Source organism: Populus euphratica, unplaced genomic scaffold (assembly GCF_000495115.2).
Source record: "Populus euphratica unplaced genomic scaffold, PopEup_1.0 scaffold1201.1, whole genome shotgun sequence".
Classification (NCBI taxonomy): Eukaryota; Viridiplantae; Streptophyta; class Magnoliopsida; order Malpighiales; family Salicaceae; genus Populus; species Populus euphratica.
In genome coordinates, this window is record NW_011501054.1 from 3235 (window position 1) to 20736 (window position 17502).

The window sequence follows — 17502 nt, forward strand, 5'->3', positions numbered from 1 at the left end:
ATTTTAACAAATTAGACTTGAATGGATATGATCTTTGAAATTTCCAATTTGATTCCAAAACAAGGAAGATTTGCAAACAAACAAAAAAAAACATTGATTAAATATGAAAAATCCTTAACAGAAATGATATTAACACTCCCTAGCCATCTTTGAAAAGTTGAGTAGCCGAGACAATGTAATGGATCTTGGGAGGGAATGCAAACAATATTCAGATTAATAGGGTCAAAGAAACATAATCAAATGATAATTTTATGAAATTCATTAAAGTTATGACAATGATAAAGCATCATGATAATAAACAAAAGAACAAGCACATTTAGATTAGTTAAGGGCAATGTTTCTTAAAAGACAGCCTATGATTTAATCAATTCTAGTAGTAGTTGAGAGTCACACTGCACTTAAGTAGAATCATGTTTGAAATCTTGGTTTACCTTATAAAGGATGCACGCCACCTAGATTGATTGTAGAACAATTTACTTTAAAGCCAATTAATTTAACATTTTACCACATGAATATGATTATTTTGTGTATTTTGGTTGGCCTATTTTTTTTTTTTACAAATTTTAAATGTTTAATTTGTGCTTAAATTATTGTTTGAATTATTTTGAATTTTAGTAATTTGTAAAAATATAATTGTAGGGTGTGTGAGTAAAATATAGTTAAAAAAATGTGTTTGCATGTTCTTATATATTTTTGAATACTTAAAACCAAAAAGAAAAAAAAAATTAATTGTTGTAATTGCATACGGTCAAATCTCTTAAAAATAAAATTAAAAATCATATATTTTTTTTAAAAGAATACATGATATGTTTTATTTTATTTTTAGCATGTATTTTGAATTTAATAATTGATTCATTGAATCCATAAGAATTTGATCAATATTTCAAAAATCACTAAAATCTTAATTCATGTAGATTAATTCTGGTATAAATATTAAACCTCAAAGTGAGACTAATATCTAAATATCAAGAGTTAACTAGAAAATTCTCAAAAATATTATAAATATTCATCAATTTTAATCAAGTATTTTTTGCCGTAATATATAAATTAAAAAAAAAACTTTTTTCATAAAAATTTATTTAGGTATATGAACCCATATTAATTTTTAAACACCAGATTTATTCATATCATAAACCATAGATAAACTACCCATAAAAAACTCCTTGAAACCTTTAAACAATATCAAACCACACCATGCAAATTATCTCAAGTAAGGTACACTTAAATATTAATATCTTTCTTAACCACAATCAGTTTATTACCTTTAAAATATTTAATAAAATCAGTATAACCGGGCTTTTCGACAACTCCAAATAACTAGATAACAACTCTTTCAAACCCCCTAACATTGTGTGTCCACATGTGACAATATAAAAAATGCAATTTTAATTATAATTTAGTGCTTATAGTTCATCAAAACAAATTAATTTATCCCTCATGTAAAACATAATTAAATATTCCTTTAACTAGAGTTAACCATGCTTAATTAATAGTAATTTGTTTTGAAAAATGCTTTGATTTCTCGCCAATCTTGCCATTCTATCTGCTTCTTTACCATATCTATTTTGCAAAATAAATTGAAAAAGGAACATGAATTGGAAAAAAATGATTAAGTTATAAATGAATTTAAAAACAAAGGGATAAAATATATATAGTTTATAAAATTACAAGGACTAATCAATTGTTTTTTACTAATCGACAGAGACCAAGTTGGAATTAACTAACAGTATTGGTAGCTCACCCCAGAGTCACAGCCATTCAACTTTGGCCTCGATGAGAACTAAAACCAAAAAATACAAGTCATATTGACATCACAACGCTATGGTACATGCCTTATTATGATCTGGAATATATTGTCATGTAAATACATTCCAAAAACTAATGGGGGCCTACCATGAGGTTCTAAGTCCTCGCACATTTATGTTTCTAAGCACAATTCCAGATTTATAATGGAAACGAAAATAGTTTAAAGAAAATGTTATCAAATATAAACAAAACTTGTGTTGCTATATTACAGGCTTTTAGTTCTTAGTGTTACGGGGCAGACCGCCAAAAAAGAAAACTCTTTTCAGAATTATTGCCAGAAGTAAATACTTGTAAACTATTTACCTATTGTTTCCAAGAAAAAGGCTCACCGGCTGTTCCTTGTAACCTTGTGGCACTTGAATCATTCTCAGATTTCTTCAGTGTTTGCCCTGACTTAATTTGGCCTCCCTGTGAAATATAGAAAGAGACAAATCAGTCTACGATCACTTGAATTCATCTGGTGCATTGAAGGAAATGACAACATCTCAAGGCTAAGCAACAAGACTAAAACCAGCAGGAGACTTTGATCCGCATAATTGGGTAAATATGTAGGATTTGAATTTCAGAATGATGGACTGCTATTGATTTTGCACATATGAAGATGGGAAGCAATATTCAAAATGATGCACTACAATCTCTGAACACGTGGACCAGGGGCTTTTTTATCCAGGGAGAGGAGATATGGATATGGCTGTTTGGCATAATAGATGAAGCATACGATTGAATTCAGAGAAAAAAGAAATTGCCCAAGACATGATTTTCACTTACAGCTCCCTTATTGGCTGTTAACCTTCGACTTGACGGAGCCCGTGCCACAGATGAAGCAGCTGCAGCTGCTGCCACACGGATTCTGCACAATATTTAAAAAAGAAATTGTCAATTGTTTTGGCAATTTTTTGGCACCAAACTTAACTTATAGCTGGATCAACTCCAAAATACCTTTTATGTACATCTACATATTCATCTGTTTCATCCACAATCTCTTCCTGCGTTGTCAATACTACTATTAGCATACATGGAAAAGGCTGCTTAGATCCTAGAACCGAAAGGAAGAAAGTTAACAGAGGCCTCTAATTTACCTGCAGGAGTTCTTCAAATACATCTTCTAGGGTGATGATGCCAATAACTTCACCATCTTCAATATCCTCTGATAGCTGGGGCAATCCATTTTTTGAAACATCATTGCGCTGTGAAGAAGGATGCCTACTTGACCTTGAAATCCTGTCAATATCCACAACAACGCTATCTGACTTCTCATCTTGCTTGGACAGCAATGGAGTAGTCAATTGGGAATCCCGGCCAGTTACTTTGCTTCCTTCCTGTTCTTCTCCGTCAATTGTTGGCGGAAGATCCTTGCTTTTCCCCTTAGCCTTCACAACTGCTGCCATATGACTGCTACCCTTTTGAAACTCATTCAGTATATCATACAGAGGCATATCAGATGGAACCCTAGAGAAATATCAACATACATACACTTAGCATATATTCCGTACTTTGTTCAAGGAGGAAGCCAGAAAAATATAGAGGGGGGGAGGGGCATTAAACACCGTGGAATTCTTCGGATAGAAACTGCACTAACTGGGGTCTCTGTTTCAGGTCGCACGGTGAGAAGGCTTTTCACCTAATTACATATAGAATAAAAACAGCCACATGCAAATCAGGTAATTATAAAACCAGAGTAGCATATATAATAGGGGAAACCCATCAATATAACCTCACATCATCTCTGAATCACAACCTTCTATTAATTGTAACTTTCATTTGTTTCTATTGCTCATTTACTAAAATACCCATTTAAGTCGATTCATATTGAAACTGTCAACTGTTGCACATGAGACCATTAATTTTACCAAAAATAATTGAGAGTGATATATTAAAGATCAGGAACAAACCAAAGGTTATAAGTGATTGATTTTTTTAAAAGGATACAGTTGATAAATGGTGTTAGATGGATATATTGATAGGTTTCTCCTATATAAAAAAACTCTTAAATCTGCAAGAATCTATAAAATACAAAACCCACCAGAAGAAGTCCAATGATATTTTTTGGATTCCCGGAATACACAGGAACTCGGCTATGACCCCGGGCAAGAATTTTTCCCATTGCCTCCCTGAGTTACAAGTATGATTAAATAAATATATAAACACAACTATATGCAAATATTTAAATGAAACACAAGAAAGTGAAAACGACATGGCATATGAGCAGCTGAGCAAAACTTACCAGTCCAACTTTGAGTTGACATCTAGGGAGAAAGTTGATTCAATAGGTGTCATAGCCTCTTCAGCAGTCTGGTCAAGTTTATACATAAAACTTTACTTTAAGATGCAGGTTGAATTATAATCTCAAAATATTTAATCTAGGAGTGGAAGTATATACAAATATGTCACTTTGTGAATTTATTGGCTAATCCGTACACCCAGCACCCAACCCACATCATCATCCTCATCAACTTTAAAATAGTTATGTTAATTGACTGTTTTTTTAAACATAAAAAGAAAAAGAAGAAGAAGAAGCAGTGACCATCCATCCAGGTAAATAAGTAAATTTGCTTAAAATTATCATAGCCAAGAAATAATCGAGACCACCTGGCATTAAATTTTCTCACAACTACAGGATTATTTCCATTAAAATAAAAAGTAAAATTGCATGAAAAGGAACACAAGGAATTAAAAAATCAAGCAAAACTCAATTTTATATCTCCAGATTCCTTCAAACTCAAAAATTTCTTAAGCTTAAAATGAAATAAATTTGAAAATCCCATTTTTTGTAATGAAAACATAATTTGAAAACCCCAATTGAAACAAAACCTCTTTATTGGCAACCTCTCTTTGTTTCTTTCATGAGCTTTGTTTGAGTAGGTGAACTTGGTGGCTGGTGTAACTTCTTTTTGCAAAAGATTTATATTTACATATCCAATAGTGTGTGTATGCAAATATGGGCATTTTGGTTTGTTTCAAATCTGAGTTCGGTTATTTTAAAGCATGACAATTGAGAGAAATGGGTCTTGAGTGTAATTATATTCTCTTTGGTGTCCACAAAAATGCAAGGGAAGAAGAAACGTAGATATGGCAATGAAAAGAGTGCATTTTTTCACTTGATGGAACAATAATTTAGCAAACTGTGGTGGAACATGTGATTTTCATGTCATTTTATAGATAAATAAAATGAAAGGAATTTGATGGACAAGTCTCCATCCAAATGACCCATAATTCAAGGATTTGAATTAAAAAAAAGGTGAGGAGCTGTCAATCGAAACAGGCAGTAGCAGAGGGTTTTGTATGGATTCACAAAATTTATTTGTCTTCTGGAACCCCTTGAGAAACTTAGGATTGCAATTCCAACTTGGATATGAAGTTCAAATCAAATTAAAATCAATGCTTCTCAATAAGTTAGGCTACAAGCAAAATACAATTGACTACAGAAGACCCCCACCACTCCACTCCACCCTGTCCCTAATCCAATCAAAAAATTTAAGATGAAGTGATCACATTTCCCTAACTAATACATATTCAAGCATCTGAATTGTGAGAATACAATAGAAAGGAAAGAAATTATGTACCATTCATGGCCAACATCAAATTTTACAGTGAAGAATGGCACACAAACCAAAAAATAGATGCTAATTTCATATGGAGCATACCTTTTCAGTCAAATCTAGTGCACCACTAATAATTGTTGTCTCATCATGTGTGAGTTCACCACCCTTGCCAGCCTAGATATTTCAAGAAAAAGATGTTACATTGTAAATGAAAAAAAAAAGGGGGGGGGGGGGGGGGGGGGGAAGGAAATGGCGATTTATTAATACTTCCAAAGTTTTTGAAATCTTGATGAATTTCAGTGGTCAATTAACTTGTAATCTATATGTTTTCGACAATTTACTTTACCTCCTGGCTGTGGATGGAAACGAGAGCTTTTAATTGAGCCCGCCTAAATAATGCTTCATTATGTCCTAACACGCAATCCAGAACCTGTATCATGACATTTCTTGGAGTTAGAGAGTGCTTATAAGTATATAAGACGGGCTGCGTGCACTTCAAAATGTGAGGATAGGCTGAACTATCCTGCAGGAGTACGTTGCAGAATAAAACAGTATTTTTTCTTTTCCAATTTTTCTTTGTAAGCCAGAAAAAGCTAAATAACTGAAGGTTCATGGTTCAAATCAGCTAGGTACAATATTTTTCCTTCTTCAATGGGAGAGGAAAACAATTACATCCTTATAGCTCAAGAACATGGAAGAAACTAACACCTATTCATAACTCTATTCTTATTTCTGAAATAATCATTACTACAGCTGCAGCAAACCACTAAATCACTTATTAATCTAGCTTCACAATTACTATGTTTCTACAGCCAAGATCATACAGGTAAACAGAGAACCATTAAGTAAAAGAAAGATATACGCAAAGGCGGGTGCAGGATTTTATAGTGTATGCATAAAATTGTTTCTGTGATAAGATGAGTTCATATGAAGTAAGCTAGAAAAGCTAATCATCAAAAGAAAAGAAAAAAGTAAAATAATAGGTACAAACTTGGGCTTGTTTTACTGCCTTTTATTTTAAAAGAACACTGGAAATTTATCCAACAACTCGTGATCCTACTTTACACAAAACTCGGGTGTAGCAATTTCTGTTGTACCACTTACCTTGCCAATGGGATATGCAACTGGATAACAAGTTACCATCAAAATTCGCACAAGCCATACAAAGTTGGCACCTACCGCAAGTCCATATCTGGTGCATATTGCTTGTGGAATAACCTGAAAATAGAGAATGTCCACCTCAGCTAAGACTAAAAAGTTCTACCACATTTAATTATTTAAGCCTGGTTAAAGAAGAGCTTAGCAAGATGAGAGTAGGTAGACAAAAAATGTACCTCCCCAAAAGCTAGCACAAATGTCACAGAAAGTATAATAGCAACATACTGATTGAAAAGCTTATCCAAGTATATAGGAAGAGCCTGCATGCAGAGCACCATATCTAACTGCTATCAACAACTGTTTACTGAAAATTCAATCAACACAATAATATTCAAGAGAGACGAAATTCAAGCAAAATAGTACTATTCAAGAGAGATGAATCGCACAATTATCTGCAAGTTCACTAAGCAGCCTCACTCTCTCTAACCCAAAGCTAGTCGCGGTACTCACATTTTTGCAGCATGCTTTCCTTTAACCATATGTATAACCAAAAACAAAAATTCTCTGAATAGCATTCCTCCCTAGTAATTAATCTAGATTAACAATCATCTCCTAATTGTTGTTAAAGTGCCACATCTCTTTGATGTCAGCATAAATAAGCGTAATGCGACTAAGGTGCTTTAGCAAAAGTGCTTTTCAACTAAAAAAAAAATCAATTTGATGCCTCTTTTTTTTCAATGGTTTTGACAGATTCTTCACATTAAAACCTTAATAAAGCATCAATTTTAATGCTTTTACCGTCTAAACTCACTTTGAAAAGCACTTGCAACCGCATTACCAAAGGGAGCCTAAAAGCGATAAATTCAAACGAAGATTACCTCCATAGCAATAGCATTACATAGAAGCAGAGTCACCAGAAGCTGATGCTGCTTTTGAACAACCGGAAGAATTGCAGCTAATAAAATTAAATTTATGAAAATCAGAGAAAATCAATGCCGAAAATTGCGTTTGAAAAAAAAGAATAAAAAATTTACCAACCAGCTTGTTTTTTCTCGGTAGAAGTGCCACTACGTTGAAGAATCTCGAGATCTACAAGGCCGAGAGACATGAGGCCTAAGGTAAGACCAGACATGATACCCGCGAAGAGAACGAGGAAGCAAGAAATTCCTGCGTACACAAACCACGAGAACGATCCAAACGGAATTCCATCTTCTCCGCTTGATTGAGCTAACACCGTCAACATCCTCGTCGCCATAACCGCATTTATCAGTTGCATCTTTAAATAAATAATCACTAATTAAATTATAAATCTAATTTTGCATCCCAGTTTTTCTCAGTGAGATCGATACACTGAGTCCAATGAGTCGAGAGACGGAGACACGAAAAGAAAACACGAAAAAAGAAAAACATGAGGACAATACGCAGCAGTACTGGATTAAAATAATATTTAGCCATGTCAGTTGCACGTGGCGGGCTCTGGAGGGTTCTCTCTTTGGTTCAGAGTAATTAATTAATTAATTAGTTAATTCTTTTACCATCGCAAAACTCTTTGCTCTTCTAATTTATGGCAATTTAATTCGATGAATTTAGACTCGAATCAACTAAAAAATGGATGAGTTTTTTTAATATATAAATAATTATATTATAAATATTATATATATAACATAATATAAATATATTTATATTATATATAAAGTATTTATTTTTTTAATAATCCAATATCATATATGTATATATCAATATTAACATAATACACTAATATTTATAATTTTACTATTTAATTTATTTTTTTAATAATCCAATATCATATGTGTGTATATACATATATGTGTATATATGTGTGTATATATATATATATATTATTCTATGTCGAATAATAAATAATAAATATATAAAACTCAATAAATAAAATATAAATATTTAATTTTTTACCCCCAAAAATCAATCATTAACTCAAGAAATACTCCTTGTTCATCATGCTATAATATTAAATATTTTTTAGTTATAAGATTTATATTTTATATTTATTTAGAATTTGTGATTTTGAATTGATAATTTATTTTACTTCTCAAATCAAATTATAAATTTTGTGTTATCAAGGGCAAAATAATAATTTTATCATGCAAATTCACAAACTCACAGTAAAATAAAAGAGAGTCCACAACACAATAAAAATTTGAATAGTTTTAGTTTTTTTTTTAATGATAAAATTCAATTCAATAAACATCATGTTTTCTTTCTTGAATCAATAACTACACATATTTATCTATAGCTTTTAAAAACTTGAGCAACCATTGATTCGTAATGATTTCACATGATTTCTGTATACTTATTTGATTTCTAATGTTTTTGTTTAGTTATCATTTAAAGAACAAAATTATATTTAATTGCAAAAATAAAAATAAAAACATAAAATAAATTTATTTTCACAACAGTTTTAGAATAAAATTATATTATTTCATAACACATGGTTTTGCTTCTTAGTTCTTACATTTGACTATTTTAAGTATTATTTGTGTTTGAAAAAGGAAAAAAAGAAGAAGTTGATTTTAAATATATCAAAACATTAGTGTTAAAAATGAAAACAAGAATATAAAAAATTATTGGGAAAAGAATTTTACTTCAAGAAAGATTTTGATCAATAAAAAATTAAAATTCTAAATATCCCATCCAAGTCCTAATTTGGAATTCCCACAGCTCATGTAGTTGAAACCAAAAATTTAAGATTTAAGGCCGATTTTTGGAGCAAGATGATTTTGGAGGCTCAAAAACCAGAAGACATTTTGTGGGCTTGTGGCGCAGGTTACGAACTTACATAGAGTTAAAAAAAAAAATTATTTTATTTTTTTATTTAATTATTTAATTAAATATATTTTCATTTTTTATATCTATTTTTTCATGGAAAACTAACCAAACACAAAAAAAAAAAAAATTATAATACTCAATAAATAGCATTTTATTAATTACTTTTTGAACCTACCTTAAAGAAAAAAACATACACGAAAAATAAAATAAAAAATAAAATTTATAATCATAATAATATCTTCTCTCTCTCATTTCTATTTATTTTTAAAAAGACAAGTTTAAAAAGTAACTACTAGAATTTTACTGGTTATTCTTCTAGCACCACATAATAATAATTTTTGTTATTAAAAAAAAGAGTAAAAAAACAATAAAAGGTCAAGGTTCTTAGCCTTTTAACTCCATGCATATCACAAGGATAACAAGAGACAAGATCAAGATTCGTCATTATTTTTACGGAAGAAGCCAAAAAAGGAAACTGAAAATGCGCCCCAGTTTCTGTATAATGGTCAATTCAAACCACGAATTAGCACTAACAACACAAACTTATCGATCATTCTTCTATCTCGTGGAATATTGAATCCGATACATGCATATGATATAATATTGGCAGCATTAGTCATCTGAGTCAAAAGCTGCAGAAAGAAATTCTTATTCGTGTTGGTTTTTTCAAAGTGCTGGGGAATGTTCTTATCATTATCATATCGCGCTACAGTTTAGTTTCAATTTTAAATCTAAACTGAAGAAAAGGCGAGGGAATTATGAAAAGAGATGTAAATTGATGAAGATTCAAATTAGATTCATCATATGAGAAAAGGAGAAGGATTCAGATTCGGCAGCCTCCTGCAAAAAATATACTGGATCAAACTCTAACTCGGTAGACAGTTGTCAAAAAGCTGCCTTAAAATATACGAAAGCACAGTTGATCAGCCAGCAAGTTCAATCATCTCACAAGTGACAAAGTAAAATCTTATCCCGCAGTATAAAAACAAAGTGTGGTTCTTTCACACTGCCTTTCTGTGCGTTGATATATTTTAAATAATGTTTTATATTAAAATATATATTAATAATATTTTTTATTTTAAAAAATTATTTTTGATATTAGTACATTAAAATAATTTAAAAATACTAAAAATATATTAATTGAAAATAAATAAAAAAATTTAAAAATTAATTTTTTAAAAAATATAAAATAAATAAGTTGATGTAATTATACATGAACACAAACATCATGCATGCATGCATGTATATCTTAAATTCATGTATGATCACTAAATTTTTTTTTTTCTTTAAAATTCTAGGCTTGCTAAACTTGCTTGTATAATTGCGTACTGATATATTTTTAGTTTATTTGAAATCAAATAACATATTAAATTTAATTTAATTTTACTTGTGAATTGGATTCAATTAAGCTAGTTTCATAAAACTAAATTGAATTAATAATTTTTATTTTTTTGGTTTAAATAAGGATTGTATGGTACACAATCTCAATGAATAATTTGATATTGTGACAGAAGGATTAAAAGGTTTCCGTTCTGCACTGATAGGGCTTAGCATCAAAGATCTAATAGCCAGGTAACAAAAGAGCCAAGTCTGCCCCTAGTAATAATTATTTGGACTCACAATCGTGGAAATTCATGGACAAAAAATGATTCTAGCAGTAACATCAGCGTAGCATGGCTGCCTACTACTGGAGTATTGACGTTACCAATTATAGTCGTTGCGGGCAATGTTAGGGTGCTGGCGCACTGAAATGCCTACCGAGAAATATTATTGCTGCGAAAGAAAATGTTTAGATTTAATCATACGATTATAAGATTATGTTAAGGTTTATGAGTTATCATTTTACTGAAAAATTTAAGTAATTCTTGATGAATTATGAATAATTTTATCAAATAATTATGAACATAATACTATAAAATGATGATATATGTGAGGCTTTTTGGTGATATATGTGAGGCTTTTTTTTTAATTAGATGGTATGGGGAACAACCAGTCTCCTCATCTTCCTCCTCTCTTTTACTATTGTTCTACTTTAATATCTTTTTTAGAAACACATTCAATTTATAATAAATATTATTTTATTTTATTATTTTATTTTTAAGATTTCATAAAATTTTATTTGCATAATTAGTTTTTTATTATTAATTTATATAATTTTATATTATTTATTATAAATATTTTTTTAATTTTTTTAAAAAAAACCACCAACAAATTTACGGACAGAATGTATCCGTCGGTATTTTACAGAGAGTTGAAAAATATTTATTAAAAATGTCACAATCACTGATGCTTTCACAGATGAATATAGTCCGTCGGTCTTTTATAGAGAGTTAAAAAATCTTTACTGGAAATGCTACAATCACCGATGCTTTCACAGATGGATATAGTCCGTCAATCTTTTATAGAGAATTAAAAAAAATATTTACTGAAAATACCACTATCACCAACATGATAAATCTGTTAGTATATTTCTAGTGAGAATTTTTTTTGACGTGCATTTTTCATTAGTAAAACCATTAGTAATATTGTTTTTGGACATACTTAGCGACAGAATGTGGTATTACGAACGAAAGATGATTAGTACTTAAAAGTGTATTTTTATCTAGGTTTTATATTCTATACTTCAAGTATTAATAACTTCTTAGGTAGAATATGTTTTATAATAACATATTTAATAATATAAGATACCTTTAATTTATGGTAAATATCCATCTTAAAATGCAGGTCTATCACATAAATCAAGGGATTGATTGATGAGTTTAACTATTGAAATTGATAAGACAAAGAAATATCTAAGTTTAGAAAAGAGATACTGGTTTAATCCAAATTGAAACACCATTCGGTTATAGGATCATAACTAGAGTTGTAGAACTTGGATTTAGATCTGCTCTATATGGATGAAAAGCTAAGACATAAACCTAAAACTTTCATGAAAAGTCCAACACTCGAAAAGGTCATTTTCAAGTTTAAATTGTAACAATAATGGAGAAGTCAAAATTTATCCTACAGCCTACATACTGTTCAGTGTTCAGTCCCTATCTCAAGTTCTAGAAGTCCAAATATACTGATTTTTTTTTAAAAGCTAAGATAATTTTCTAGAACTTTCATGAAGACAATCTGTTCAAATTCTGATGTTACCAATGATGTTTTTTTATTCATACAAAAAGATAAGGATTGTCACCAAGTCAAAATATGGTCACCCACTCAACAATTAGTCAACAAATCAATAGTTTTAAATTTTGGCCTATAAAATGAGACATTTGTCATGTATTTAAATATCTTGGTTTTCGGATCAAGATCATATTCTTACTCTCTTTCTTTATATTTTTGTAATACTTAAGTTTTGTTTTCATTAATCTCTTGTTTATGTCTTTCATTTCCTTTATTATACTTATATAATCATGTTCTCCTCTTGTTTATTTATATTTTTCTTCTTCATTGTGTTTAGCTAAGTTTATTATGTCAAAGTGAAAAGGTTTCACTAATGGTGTTAGGATATGTATAATATAAATTTAACATGGACTTCAATGATTATATCCTAAATAACTTGGTATTAACATGTCTTATCATTTTTATCTTATTCATTCTTAATACCTTTCTTGTTAAATGGTTAATCTAGATTTTTGTTGTATAACACTTGATACAACAAATGTTTGACATTTTCATAGCCAACCGTATAGTATAACTTACACTTATATTATGAGAGGAACTTGATTTGTTGTTAACATAAGTTAGTATCATGAATTCCTGATAATATTTACAAGCTTGATGTTACTTAAATAAGATAATTAATATGATCATGTTAACAATTTATAATGAGTTATTAATGACAAATCACCTGATTGAAACCTTCTTTATGTGTGGTTTCCAATTGAGTAATAAAAAGAGTTTATATTATACTTATTTAAAATATTATTAGTAGATCTTTTAACCTTGACAACTGTTTTTATCATTGTTTAATCTTTACATTAATCTTATATCTCAAAGTCCTTTTTAACTCAGCACCACCACCACCACCACTATTATTATTATTATAGTTAACCTCTTTGTGGTTCTACCTCGGTCTTGCCGGGTTATTTATTACTTTGACACTTTACACTTGAGAGAAGACATCAATCTTTTGGTTATGTCAAGTTTTTGGCGTCGTTGTCGAGGAGGTAAATTCTTGTATAAGTTATAATATTTATTTTATTTTCTCTTTTTACTTTTCTTTTATCTAACTTTTGTTTCTTGTGTTTTGTCTCTCTTTCTTTTTGTTTTTCTTTTCTACCATTTTATTCTCTTCCTATAAGTGCATGAGAGTTTGGTCACATACATTAAATGGTAAACTTTGTAGGGTATCCTTATCATTTTCAGAAAATATAGCAAAAAAAAGATAACTAGTTGCTTCATAATGAGAATAATGAGAATAATCGAGTTAGAACACTTGGAGACCACATGAATCCTACAAGAATAAGTACACCCTCATATACAGTTTCCCTCCTTATACATCTCAATTCAATTTAAGCTAGGCATTATTCAACTTTTACCTTCTTTTCATGACTTAAATCTAGAACATCCATACTTGTATTTTAGAGAATTTGAAGAAGTTTATTGACACGACTAAAAGGTTGATGTCTTCTCCCAAGTGCAGGAGTGTCGAAGTAATAAATAACCCGGCAAGACCGGGGTCGAACAACAGGGAGGTTATTTAACATGGCTAAAAAATTTGAGACCAAGATTTATTTATGTTGATATTATGTGTCAAATCTATGAAACCAAAGAACACTCAACCAATGACTATTTAACTTTGTCTTCTTTTAAGGAATGCCTCCAAGAACAAGCTCATATTTTAAATAGTTTTTAAAGGCCCAATCATAACCCGTACTTGCAAACATACAACCCTCGTTGGAGAAATTACTCAAATTTTAGTTGGAAGAGTGATAACAATAATGCATCAATTTCACAATCACCATTTCAAGCACACCTTAATTTCAAAATTCTCATAGATATGCACCTCGTTATAGTCCCCCTTATAAGAAATCATAAGGAAACATTGCATGTATTCATTGAAAAGTAAGAGATAATCAACACTCAAAATGCTTAAACTATGGCAGATATAAAAGATGTTCTTGCAAAATTTACATTTGCTCTCAGTTTTCAAAAGAAAGGTAAGTTTCCATCTCAACCACAGCAAAATCCTAAGGGGCAATACAATTCAAGTGCAACTAGTTGCGGAAACCAACACATGGATAAAGTCAAATCGGTTATTACTCTTCGCAATGTAAGGTTATTGAAAAACTCACTCTTGAAACTTGTGATAAAAATGGTGAGTCAATCTCTAAGTAAGGAAGGAGTTGAATCTGAACATTACAAAGAAAAGACTAATTTCCCGCGAGCACTTCCATTTCCTTATGCCATAATCAAACAAAGAAAAATCAATCACAACTCTAAAATCTTTGAAACTTTCAAACAAGTAAGGATCAATATACCTTTGTTGGATGTTATTAAACAAGTATCTTCCTATGCTAATTTTTTTAAAGATATGTGCACTGTGAAGAGAAAAGCGAATGTGAAAAAGAAAGTCTTTTTAGCTGAACAAGTAAGTGACATTCTTCATAACAATAATGTTTTGAAATATAAAGACCCTGATTGTCCTAAAATTTCTTGCTTTATTGGAGAACATAAAATTGAAAGAGCTTTACTTGATCTTGGAGCTAATGTGAATTTACTTTCATATTCAGTCTTTTAGGGTCTTAATCTAGGTGAGTTAAAACTTACTTCTGTAACTCTTTTACTTGTTGATAGATCTATAAAAGTGTCTAGAGAAATAGTTAAGGGTGTGTCAATACAAGTTGATAAATTCATTTACCCTGTAAATTTTGTTATCTTGGATACACAACCTGTTGAAATATGTAATCCAATTCCTATTATTTTAGAACGTCCATTTCTTGCAACTTCTAATGCATTGATTAATTGTAGGAATGGACTGATGAAGCTATCATTTAGAAACATGACATTGAAGATGAAATTTTCAACATTTGCAAGCAATCTAGTGGTGATAATGATTTCTAGGAAGTAGATCTTATTAAAGAATTAGTTTATTATCAATTTAAAACTACTTTGATTAAAACTGACTTTAATGAATATGAAGATTTGCTAATAATTTATTTTTAAGAAGAAATTAAAGATAAGAAAGACACTAAAAATGTTGTCATGGATCATTTGTCAAGATTGACAATAGATTCCACATCTAACACTACATCAATCGATGATACTTTCATAACGAATCCTTACTTTGCTTAGTCCAATGCCTTGGTTTGCTAATTTTGTCAATTTTCTTATAACATGAGATTTATCGGCTCATTAGAGTTTCCAAGATAAAAATAAAAAGTTTTTGAACAAAGTGAAGAATTTTTATTGGGATTACCCTTACTTATTCAAATATTGTTTTGATCTAATATTTTAAAGATGCATTCCTTGCAATGAAGTAAGTAGTGTCATTAAATTTTGTCATTCTAAGGCATATAGGGGTCATTTCTCATAAGAAAGATAATTGTAAAAATCTTATAAAGTGGATTTTACTAGCCCACCGTGTTTAAAGACATATATTTATTCTGTAAAGCTTGTGAAAATTGTCAAAAGTTATTTATTTCAAAACATAAGGAATCTTTAGATAATATTTTACTGACTTTTAAGATGTATCCTAATAGAGATATGCATCGTGCAATTCATGATTTATGGCCACAATTCCATAAAGAACATGCTCGACATAGTCTTAGGAATTTGACTAAAAAAGACCTAGTTTGCCAGTTTTTAAGAAAACTGAATGGGAAGTCTGTCTTCGACCTATAGAGATCATTTAAGCCATTTTGGATGTAAAATCAAGAGAATATGTGAGTCATAATCATAACTACAATTTAAGTCTTAGTTTGTAAAAGTGCGTGTCTTTTGGTTTTATTAGTAGTATAATATTTATGTTTTGTTATTTCTTTTATTTGTTTAAGTGTGTTTGAGGTTTGTCAATAGTCACTACTTTAGGTGATATCTTTTATACTCTATCTTTCTATCTTATAACATTGAGGACAAAGTCTCCTTTTGATTTGGTTGATAAAAAAAAAAAACTAACTAACTAACCAACTACTTTTGTTTTTAATAAAACCATTTGACAAAACTATTATTACTAGGATGACAAAGTAAGGAAGAATTTTATTGACTCTTGAGACGCATCTTGGTAAACATTTTCCAATGGTTATTTGCAATATTCACAATAAGGTTTATCACATACTTCTTTTGAAATATTCAGGTTTATAAACTCTTACATTATTATTAATTGATTTTGCTCATATAACTAGCTAACAAGTATTCATAAACCTTATTTTCACGCACTTTAACATATGATCATAGGTTGCATATTGGACTATTACATTATTTATATTATTTTATTAAAGGTAACAACTAAGGGAAAGGAGTGATATATAATTTACAAAAAAAAAATATTGATGATAATAAAAACATAGATAAGTTTGGTTTCGTAACCTCCCTAACCTAAGCAATTAAGTTGAAGAGGGTGTTATAACACCTAATACATTAAAGTCAACTAACTTGAGAGCTAATGGCCTAATGCTTGTTACATGGGTTGAGAAGAAAAGCTTAAGGGAATCAATTGCACTATCTACGTATTATTATTTGCAACCCGAGCTACTAAGCTCATAGGTGACACCATCAAAGAGTTGATGTTTTATCCCAAGTGCAGGAGTGTTAAAGTAATAAATAATCCAGCAAGACCGGGGTTGAACCACAGGGAAGTTAACTATATAAATTATAAATAATAATAATAATAATAATAATAATAATAATAATAATAATAATAATAATAATAACAATAACAACAACAACAATGATGATGGTAGTGAAGATGAGTTAAAGAGGACTAGGACTTTGAGATGTAAAATTAATGTAAAGATTATACAATGATAAAAACAAATGTCAAGGTTAGAGAATACACTGTGGCCAACTATTGATTAGTGGACTTGGTGGATAACATCACTCAAGCACTTTAGCTGGCTGAATTTACATTGATGGAATCCGAATTTGGCAAAGTGTTCTCATGAAAGTTGTTGCAAATTGTCTTTTCCTTCCACCCACCAAATTTCAGATGATTTGGAGCACTACAGCTCGAAACATGTCTAAAATACTGAGCAGTGCTATTGGTGGACGTGGTGGATAGCCCTCATGCTCTTGTCTAGATGAAATCTCATTTCTACCATCC

At 30.2% G+C, this 17502-nt stretch overlaps 1 protein-coding gene across 3 annotated transcripts; it reads right to left on the bottom strand.

Annotated features, from left to right (window-relative positions):
• Window positions 1-1781: 1781 nt before the first annotated feature.
• Window positions 1782-7860, bottom strand: LOC105117167 (DUF21 domain-containing protein At4g14240-like). 3 transcript variants are annotated; one of them, XM_011014734.1, is made up of 13 exons: window positions 7485-7860; window positions 7325-7401; window positions 6683-6766; window positions 6453-6566; window positions 5695-5778; window positions 5451-5522; window positions 4031-4098; window positions 3830-3917; window positions 3354-3427; window positions 2886-3255; window positions 2746-2792; window positions 2575-2656; window positions 1782-2214 (listed from the first exon to the last, which is right to left on the bottom strand). In XM_011014734.1, exons 1-13 carry the CDS (start codon window positions 7720-7722, stop codon window positions 2110-2112), a joined length of 1503 nt encoding a protein of 500 aa, XP_011013036.1. In that variant the 5' UTR covers window positions 7723-7860; the 3' UTR covers window positions 1782-2109. The 3 variants fall into 3 exon arrangements, with proteins under 3 accessions (XP_011013036.1, XP_011013037.1, XP_011013038.1); XM_011014735.1 differs by lacking the exon at window positions 6683-6766; XM_011014736.1 differs by lacking the exon at window positions 7485-7860 and having other exon boundaries at window positions 6683-6810.
• Window positions 7861-17502: the final 9642 nt, after the last annotated feature.

Coding starts and splice junctions, on each gene's coding strand:
- LOC105117167 (XM_011014734.1), bottom strand. CDS start 7,722: ATGCAACTGATAAATGCGGTTATGGCGACGAGGATGTTGACGGTGTTA. Junction 6,567..6,682: donor TTGTGCTAGCTTTTGGGGAG/GTACATTTTTTG, acceptor CTCTATTTTCAG/GTTATTCCACAAGCAATATG. Junction 5,523..5,694: donor TTTCCATCCACAGCCAGGAG/GTAAAGTAAATT, acceptor TGAAATATCTAG/GCTGGCAAGGGTGGTGAACT.